The 10391-nt window shown below is 41.7% G+C and overlaps 1 protein-coding gene across 1 annotated transcript; it reads right to left on the bottom strand.

The window, feature by feature from the left end:
• Positions 1–722: 722 nt before the first annotated feature.
• Positions 723–9949, bottom strand: smo (smoothened, frizzled class receptor). Its single transcript, XM_078242661.1, has 12 exons — positions 9049–9949; positions 7873–8072; positions 7493–7702; positions 7229–7401; positions 6907–7126; positions 6661–6784; positions 6430–6522; positions 5977–6085; positions 5423–5608; positions 4632–4780; positions 3506–3640; positions 723–3393 (listed from the first exon to the last, which is right to left on the bottom strand). Exons 1-12 carry the CDS (start codon positions 9308–9310, stop codon positions 2795–2797), a joined length of 2460 nt encoding a protein of 819 aa, XP_078098787.1. The 5' UTR covers positions 9311–9949; the 3' UTR covers positions 723–2794.
• Between the last annotated feature and the right edge of the window lie 442 nt (positions 9950–10391).

Raw genomic sequence — 10391 nt, 5'->3', positions numbered from 1 at the left:
GTTCACTCCCTCTTTATGAAGTCTGCCGTGGGGTCATGATTGTTCACCACGGTAGTCTGACGCCCAGCAAAGACAGAGAGGGGCGGGGAGGTGGATGGAGTAGCAGCGATGACTGCAAGATTTTAAATCTTACTATTTCAGTCTTAATGTGCATATGTTTTCTATCTATCTTTATCTTTCTATATATGACTTTAAATGTTCCTCTTTTATCTTTAAAGTCACTGTGTGTAGGATTTGAAAATGTGCATGCAACTTTAGCGTCCCCAAGTGGCGGAATTATTAAAGACAGTGTGACGCTGCAGACAGCATCAGATTGCATTGCATGCTGTTACTGCTTTTGTAAAACATAAGCAAACTATGAACACGTTATTTTGTATGAAAATAAAAGGTTTTACAAAGTAACATCAATACATACCAATGACATTTAAACTTTTTGGTTAAAATAATTAAACAAATTAAGTGAAACGATATGTCATGGAAAAAGGCACAACTTGGAAAACAGCCAAAACAAATCATTCAGCTGACAGAATGTTTTTTCATTTAGATGGTGAGACAAGTTTTTGCGGATTCTAGAAAATACCTTCTGAAAAGTGGTAAGCTTAGGTAAATGAGCGTCTAAATTTTTGAAAAATTATTATATGACTGGAATTCATAGGCTATAGTAAAACATGAGAGGTGCAAACTGGGGCTAGTGCAAATGGCCACACAATCACACAGAAAAGTGAAAGTGTAGGGTTACTTTTATTTACATAATGAAACAAAAAAAGTACAGCTGCAAAGTGACAGTAAACTTTTTTTTACACAGTTGGGAGACTAAACCGAGAAAGCAACACGAGGCCTGCTGGTAGGCCTAAATCTTTTTGACGGCTTACCAAAACAGAAATCATTTTTCAAAGCATAAAAAGTCAAAGACAATTTTCAAAGTAATCTTTTAGTCTCTTTATAGTCTTTGAAAATAGTCTTTTTTGGTGGATATCAGCTATGCTTTATTTTGTTGCCAAACTCCCTATGTTGTTGAACCATAGCAGTGTGGAAACTACTAATAACATAAATAATTATCTATCAGATATCTCACATGAATAACCAGACACTTACAGTAGACAAACTAATTAGCATCGGCAGAAGAAACGGCCTATCACAGTCTACTTCATCATCATTTATCCATACTGAGTGTCAAATGACAATAGGTGACATTTTGGTTACAGCACAAGTACAGTGACAACCTTTTATAGCATAGTAGCATACTCTTCCCTTTTTATTTATCATATCAGCAGAATAATCAAGTGATCTGATATATAAATCTGTACAAATAATACCCTTATTGGGAACTCTATGAACAATCTATATACAGAACACACATTTAGAGAGAGAGAGAGACACGCACTGAAAAATAGAAGCATTTGGGGGGGAAGTGACTTCTAAGACCACTGCAGTCTAAAATACATCATACAAAGGATTTTCAACTGTACTAAAGAGAAAAAGAAATACATATGAAGCTCAGTTTAGATTGAACATGTACAACAGATCAACACAAGTAGAAATACTGCTTTAAAAAAATTCTGAAATATACAAGGAGAATTCATTGAGAAAAAGAGGGCAATTGCATTAATTTCAGTCTTTTTCTCCAGGTACAATATAAGCTAATGGACGGTTTATTGCACCAGGCAACAGAGCGTATGCAAATTAGTAGTATGTATTCTAGCTCAATAACTTTGTGTATACTCACTGATTAAGGAGTAACTTGAAACACCACTTCAACTTGTTTTTCATCATCTGCTGCAGTGATGTACAAGTGTACTTAAGGGCTCGGTGACATCACTGTTGGGTGTGGTTATAGGTATGACAGCACACTTCTAACCACACCAGCAGTGATGCTAGGTGAGGGCAAAGGTGAATGAGGCTTCAACCAGAGAGGGCAGCAAAACACTGCTTTTCAGCCTGGTATGAATTTATTCTTTAACAAAAGTCGTCAATGTCACTATTACTTGCATATGTCAATCAAATGAAGAAAAGTAAGGACAGTATAATAATTTTTTAGGGAGATAATGGTTAGTACCTCAAGTTAACTGTACATAAACACAAATCATTAATTGCTAAATAGTGATGGGAAGAGAGAAATGGAGTTTAACAAACATTTAAATATAACACAAAAGATGACCTGGGTTAAACAGTATTTGCAAGTAGCCCGTAGCATTTTTATTTTAACCTGTATGGTCTTCTGTATGAGTCAAATTTTACTGCCCTGCTGGGGCGGTAAAAATAATAATACACAAGCGGTCACTCAAAGATTGAGAATATAATAGACTTTACAAAAAAGTTTTATCGACTGCCTTCATCTTCAAATTTCCTTACTGGTAATTTCAAAGACAAGTTAACTGTGTCAATTAGCAATTCATCCGTGATACCTTGACTCACCCTGCAACATTAAGAGTTGAATGTTGTCACAAACAGGGCTAGGCTGATACTAACTGATGAATGCTTATGGCTTTCAAAATAACGATATCTGTTTCAAGCCACATAAAGTTTAGCTGCCTCATTTCTCTTGTCATCATGGAGTTGCCTTTGAAATTGTATTGGACACAGAGTATAAAAAAATATTTTTTCATTAACATATTCACAACATTATTATTATTATTACTTTATCCCTTTGTTTTTTCAAAATAAAAAATAAAATTAACTGAACAGCTTAGTTCCATCTTGACCTCTGGGCATTGGGAAATAGGTGCACTTTAGTAAGAATTTTCAAAGCATCCAGCACTTTTTGTAGATTACTAATATATTGGAGCTATTGCTCTTAGAAGTCAGAGTCAGCATCCATAAGTTCCGCTTCCATTAAATTGGTCCGGGAGTGAACGGGTCCGTAGCCGGCCCTTCGGCCTGCCGGTAACCTTGCCACGTGGGCGAGATCCATCTCCCCGGGGTAGCGGGAAGATCCCCTGGGCTGCCAAGTGGAGGCAGAGGGGAGGCAGCGTGGGCCGAGACCAAGATCCTCTGGGCGGTCATTGAAGGTTAGAGGGTTAGAGAGCAGGCTGCGGCCATAGCTGTTCCGACTGCTCTGGTAGGGCTGGTAGGGACACCTCTCCTCACAGGACAGCGGGTGGGAGGGTTGGAAATCTGGGTAGGACCCTGGCAAGACTTCCTCCTCCAGCTTCTGCTGCTGCCTCTGCTGTTCACGCAGATTAGCGACCAGACTGGGGTGGCATGGCAGTTTGGGCAGACGAGGCACTGAGCTGCGACCAAACTCACGCTGGCGATTAGCCTGGTGGTCCACCGCATCCTCCACTGGACGCACCTCCTTTTTACTCTTCTTCTTCTTCTTTTTCCTCTTTATCATCTCTGGTGAAATCTCAGCCTCCACCATCCACAGCCTGTTCCTCTCCTCTGGAGGTGGCACTGTGAAGAAATAACAGAAAATAAGTTGGTGATCGACAGCCCTCTGGAAAAGAAAAGGGGGGCGGAAAGGATTGATGAGTGTAATGCCAGAGTCATGGCCTCCAGCTCTCACCTGGAGTACCAGTAGGAGTAACAGAGATGTCCTGAGGCAGGATGGCACCTCGCCGGGCCACCATCTTAGTCACATGCTGCGCCCAAGCTGATGACACGTCGTTTGATGGCTCATTTAATTCAAAATTGATTCCAGCTATGAATGAAAAAAGACAAACCACAAACTCTCCATTTAGAGACAACTGAGGGCAGCTTTAAACCCAACATACACTTAATGGCTCCCCCGCAGTGCCTCTATAGCCCTGAACTGCTCCAAGCTAAACAAGCATGGCAGCCACAGCAGCCTCACAGCTTACATGAGCAGAATAATGTGTCATGCAGTTCTTAGCTACAGACATAACAGTTGCCACTGTCTGTGTAGCCTCTATGCCACAAAAAAGCAAATGGAAAATCTTTTAAGGCCAAATTCGAAAGAAAATAACACATTGTGGATTTTTACATCAGCACACATGGTGCCATTTTTGACATTATATTACACACCAAAGGCAAGTGATGTGGTTCCCCCAAATTTATATATAATTTATTTTTTTATCACTTACCTCTAGTGGTATCTATCCATGTACATAGTTGGTTTTATGTGCCAAAGTTCAGCCAAACTATATCACAATATAATGGACATGAGTGGCATTTTGTTTGTGGTGCTCCCAGCATTGAAAAACTACATTTAAAAATGTATCTAGTAGAAACAATGCCCCAGTTAGAACTGCTTTATACCAAAGAAATAGTCCCGACTTGGAAACCTATGATATCTGCATGGCTAGATACTTCTTGGGATAAGTGAGAAGCTGTCTTTTTTGTATTTTGGGTGAAGAAACCCTTTACTATAGGGGGTGAAACAGGGAGCATCCTATGAATAATATGCATATAATAACTATACTAACATGAGGTATGATCTACACAAAGACAATAATCCAAATAAGACTCCTTGCCGTTTCAGTGATTTGCCACAAGGTGAAAGTATGCAAACATCACCAGACATGGCTTCCACTGTTTCAATCTTCTCCCCAAATAGTGGACAATATAGCAAACCTTCATTCGAACTTAAGTCAGTCTAATGTATCCTAAAATATCAGTTTAAGCATACTCAGAATGGCTCCACTGATATACTGAATAAACTGAATACTCACCCACTGGTCCATCGTGGGACACGGTGTGCATGCTGAAGGACAGCTCCTTTTCTGGGTCCTTGTGAAGCTCCTTCCTTAGTGCAAATGCCTTGGCAATCATCTTGCTCTTCTTGATCCTCTTGGGTTCATTGTCACTACGACCAATAATCCTGACACAGGAACAGATGTACCGTTCAGAAAGAAAGTCACTGACACTGTCTGATAGTTAGAAAGACCCAACTGAGGATCCCATGTTTAATTTCATCAGCAGCCATGTGATCTTGGGCAAGATGCCGATATCTTACACATTCTCTCATTTTACGTCACTCAGGATGATGTCTTAAGCCCACACTGAAAACAATAATTCCAAGCAGTGCAATTACTGTTGTTTTTCAAAGCTGGAAGGAAACAAATTCCTGCGAGTAAAATCCAAGTCACAGTGAGCCCTTGTGAGCGGTGTTACAAAACCAAGGATTAACACTGCAAACCTAAACGCACACAATTGGGACACACTGCAAGATTTATCTAAATATATGCTGCCATTCTTCTAAATGATCAGGGTGAAAATCCCCCATTTTCAAAGATGTTTGGCAGGGAAAGTCTACTCGGTTAGTACATATCTGGGTGCATAGAGATTAGACTGTTCCCACACTGTTATCATATCTTTAAAACCATATATGGACGTGGAGAGGCATGTAGCCATCATGTGAACACAAGCAATGAGAAGAGACTGATATAAGAGATTGGAAAAGAGTATTTCAAAGACAGAAATATAATGATTAATGTTATATTTCACACTGATGTTTGCTTACTTGCACCAGGTCCGTTTCCAGATGAGGATGGTGGCCTTGGTCCAGACCCAGGTACTCATAGCAATTCCCGTCCCAAACATGGAGAACAGGTTGATTTTCTCCACCATCAGGCTGGGCCGGTTCTTAATGGTGCATTCTGGGATTGGCTTGTTGGTCTGAGAGGCGATTGTCACGTTGGCTTCACACCTGTTGAAAACATCACAGCGATGTTCAGTCTATGCCTCGACCATGCTACATGTGCCTCCCTCACCTTCGAGCCATATGACTGAGGCACATTCAAATGCTGGATCTGCTAAATAAGAAAGTCTTTTAAATGTCACGGCAGGAGAGAGCGGTTTACATTTTTGAGGCGAAATTAATTCCACTACAGCCAGTGTCAACACTGTGGGGAAATGGGGCTGCATTCACCACTGTAAGCTGAGCGGTTGCACAGCGGTTTGGAGTCTCAACAGCATCAATTTGTGGATTTCTTTGTGTAAGGTTTGCAGGTGTGCAGCAACAAACATGCAACAGGATTGCTGCCACTTAAAGAAGAAAGACAATAAAAAACCTACAGCACATATTCTCTGAAGCTCCTCTCCCATTCAGCCTGGTTGAAGAAGTCGTAGAAGTGGCAGCCGAAGGTGATGAAAACAAAGCCAAAAGCAAGGAATCCAAATATACCTGACAGGGAGACACAGAAATCAGAGGTTAGATACCAGACACTTGACTCTTAATATTATGGGACAATGCGAAACAAGAATAATCTCTAAAACCATTTAAAAACAGATAGAAATTATTCTTTCTTTGATAATTTTTCTTATTTCAAAAACCTGGGGGATATAAACTGAGAATAATTATCCATTGATTGTGTTTTGTTTGCCCAATGACATGCTGCTAGACTCCTAAACATGTCTTCACCTAACACCCAGGTCTCAACTCTGATCATAACTAGGATGGTTTTTACCCTCATACTATTTCTCAGGTCACCAGTGTGGTGTGAAATGGCACCAGATGATTGAACATACCAAGTCTCAGCATCGTCTCGTTGATTTTGCTGGCAGCTTTTTCACTCAGAAGTCCTGGGTGGTTACTCTTAATGGAAAACAAAGTCATGACACCTAAAAAAAGAAATAAACAGAATCAGTCAGTGCTGGTGGTGTGGGGATGAATTTGAGGAGCACTTCTGGGGTGTCACATAGCTTGAAAGACTTCCAAGAATGTTTACTGAGCTATTTTACTTGTAAAACATTACTCACCCCGAATGAGGAAGTAGCCGCCGACAACAAGCACCACTCCAATGGGGGCCAGCACAAACCCAGCACGGTATCTGTAGTTTTTGTAGCCTACAAAACAGATCCCACTCACTGAGTCTCCATCCACCTGTGGAGCACAACAGAGCCACAACGAATGAGAAAAAAAAGCTCATATTTTCTCATAATTGGAAACCATTTTTCAGTCTCAGAGTGTGAGATTGTAAGAGGTGAATCAGACTCCCTACACACCTCAGCGATAGCCAGGATGGCCACAGTGAGGACGAAGGGGACGGACCAGGTCACCATGTGGAAGTAGGAGGTTCTGCCAGACAGCGGCTGGTGGGTGGTGCCCAGGGCTTTGAAGGACGTGTGCCAGGCATAGGTCAGCATGACGAACCAAATCACGCCCGACATCAGGGAGTAGTACACGATGATGAAGATGGTGACGCATGACAGTGTCTCTGAAGACCTGTGGAGAACAGCCAAGCATGAATGTGACTTTCAGGGTTACATTTTCTAGTTGGGAATGATCTTTAATCTCATGATTGATCAGGTCAAGACATTCGCTTACGAGGGTTCCCCGAGTCGCATGGTGTTGTCGCTCTTGCACACAATCTCGTCGCGCGCTCCATCCAGGAACTGGGCCAGCCAGCCGATACTGCCCACGAAGAAACAGGCGTTGATGTAGAAGAGAATGACAGCTGGGTAGCGATTGGAGTTCTTCCAGTCGGCAAGAAACGTGGCCTGAAACGGAGGACATTTTAAAAGTCAGAAGATGCAAAAAAAAAGAAGAAGCAAAACACACAGAATTATGGGTACTGTACTTATGTCTCACCAGGGTGAAGAAGGTGCAGAGGAGGGTGATGGTGCCGAAGTAAGCGATGTAGGCGTGCATGTCATTGTGCTCCTCCTCAGTGAACAGAGGGTTGTCACACTGGATACCGCAGCCCTCCACGTCCTTGTACCAACTGGACTGAATGTCTGTCTTCACCAGGGGAGCTTCACACTGGCCTGACATGTTGAACTTCAGCTTCTGCACCTCATTCTGCACACAGAGAAGGCAAAGGGAAAGGTGAGCTTCTAATTAGCTAGTCTGGATAAAATACATTAATATCTGCGTTTGTGTAGCCTGACATCTGACCTGCAATGAAAAGAGACTTTTCCCTTTGGGGATCAATAATGTATCACACGGAATTACATAACAATGAAGCATACCGAACAGCCCACAGGGAATTTGTCACATTTGAGGAAGCTGGGCCAGCCTCTCTCCTGGTCCACGATGCTACATGGTCGACGTGTAGCCAAACACAGGCTCTGGCTGGGCAGCTCGACTCGACCGTTCTCACATTTGGGCATGTAGACGGCACAGAGCAAAGGCTGGATGACCGACCAACAGCGAGGAGCGTTCCGCAGACCTAGAACAGAAAAGCAGTCTTAAAACATCCTGAAACAGCAAGACATGAGAGATGTACAACAAGACACAGGCCTCACTTATGAAACTGATGGCGGTGACGGTGATCATCATGAGGGACGAGAAACTACATAAATCCGTCAGCTTGATTATAACTGACAGAATGCAAAGATTAATTTGAGAATAGTCCTGATGAAGTATGATTTTGTGAAATGTTTGGAATTTGATATATGAATCATTTAAATTCATCTCTGAGATTTCCTGGACATATCTGCTGTTACACAGGAGCCAGAATAAACCATATCCAAAAATACAAATGAGGCTCCTCATCAGAATGGGCTGTGAAGCAGTGACCTGTGGGTCTGACAGGTCATTAGTGAGTGCTTATGAAAGTGGTGCAGAATATCTAAAAGCCTTTTATTAGTGAAACTCTCATTTTGTTCACTCGCTAACACCTATGAGTGATTCCTTTTGTTGCCCTAACGGCTTTTAACCCTTCATTTCCTGTTGAGGCTCTCTTCCCGTCTCCAGACTCCTCATCACAGCTCATTGTCATTCCAATTAGCATTATTATCATATAAACAACGCAAACAATACTGACTTTCTGTATAGTGAAACTGATCCCACTGCTCATATATAGCCTACTTATACATGTATTTATTATTTAATTGATACACATTAAAAGCTTTTTAGTTTTTTGCTATTTGATGTCAAGGTTTACAGGGTATTTGTGGTAGTCAATAATGGATTCATAGTGAAATTATAGTTATTTATCATCACTTTCAAAATAAGTAAGTCGTGTTAATATTCATAATGAGCATATATTTACAGTAGCACTATATTTGTGCCATTTACGGTAGTGTTACAACAGTGTTTTCTTATTGGCTTACATAATGAATACCACTCTTCTTCTACGAGCTATAAACTATACCATGAGATGGAGCATATTTCAAACTTTGCTTGGACTCATTAAATCTCACCGGACCACATGGTCAGCTTCTCAAAAGCTTCTTCTTGGGTGCTGGAGTCCTCCGCCAGGATCAGAGAAGTATGCGTGTACGGTAAAGGCGATCCCAGACATGTGTTGTATTTAAGTGCCTCGCAAGTTGAGGTTTTCTTGCAGTTATCCTCAAATATCGTTCCGTTTGGAGACAACACCGCCCTGGAGCCCGAAAGCCAGGCAGCCCAGACGCAAAGCATCCCGTAAAATCCAACAATGGGGCCCCGACCCTGGGAAGACATCTTGGGAGTAGAGATTCAACTGTGCAAAAACGAGATCACTTTGAATTCTAGTGCTTTAGCTATTCTGTTTCCCAAAACACCCAAAGATGAAGTATTCGTCATTAGATTTGGAATAAGTTTCCAAACGCGGCATGATGAGGGAAATCTGCGGGGCGCTTCAAAGTTTTCTCGTAGTCCTCCCAAACTTTTTTATTCTGTACTTCTCGTCCGATCCCTGCTGGATCCTCCTGAATTCCTTCATTATCCAAATTCCAACAGCTCCAAAAAAGTGTCCACAACTCTAGAAAAAACACATCGCCTAAACTCAAAACCATAAAAAGAATTAATTTGAAGCATTTAGGCTGGGTATGAAAAAGACATTAAGGCCGAGAAAGTTGCAGATTCGCCCTCCCCCCACTTCCACAAAACTTGCCATGAAAAAGTCTGGATCTCTGTAATAGGAGCTCGAGCTCAGATGCACCACCCACTTCTCCGTAGCCCCCTTTTTTATGCTGGCACAAAAATAAGATGATAAATTATCCTACATCTCTCTCTCCCAAGAAGTGATTTTCTGCCGGTGAAGTGTCTGACGAGAGGTTTCTGTGGCTGTGTTGTGTTCCTGAGTTGCAGCTCTGTGTCTGGTTGTTGTTGTTTTTTTTGTCTCTGGTATGCACATGGTGAGGGAGAGCCAGAGCAACAAAACCTCTCCTCCCATCCCCCTCTGCAAGTGGAAGAATGTGCCTTATGGCAGCATCTCAAGGACCCCCAGAACAACACAGACCCCCATCTGACAGGGTTTCTCTTGTAGTTTGTGCAGAAGCATTCACCAGTAGGATCTTATACATGTCACCTGTGTCAACTTCAAGGGAGTGAATCTGAAAATGTCCTAATTTTTATGAAACCCCAGGAGGTCCTCTGACCTTCTACCACTTATCTACTAAATCATGATACAGGGGCTATAATCAGTGTTCAAAGAATTATCCAGATCCTTTACTTAAGTAAAAGTACTAATACCACACTATAAAAATACCTTGTTACAAGTAAAAGTCCTGCATTGAAAATGTTACTTCCGTAAAAGTATGTATCACCAGGAAAATGTACT

The sequence above is a fragment of the Sander vitreus genome, chromosome 23 (assembly GCF_031162955.1).
Source record: "Sander vitreus isolate 19-12246 chromosome 23, sanVit1, whole genome shotgun sequence".
Lineage (NCBI taxonomy): Eukaryota > Metazoa > Chordata > Actinopteri > Perciformes > Percidae > Sander > Sander vitreus.
This window is presented reverse-complemented; position numbering and strand designations above follow the sequence as displayed.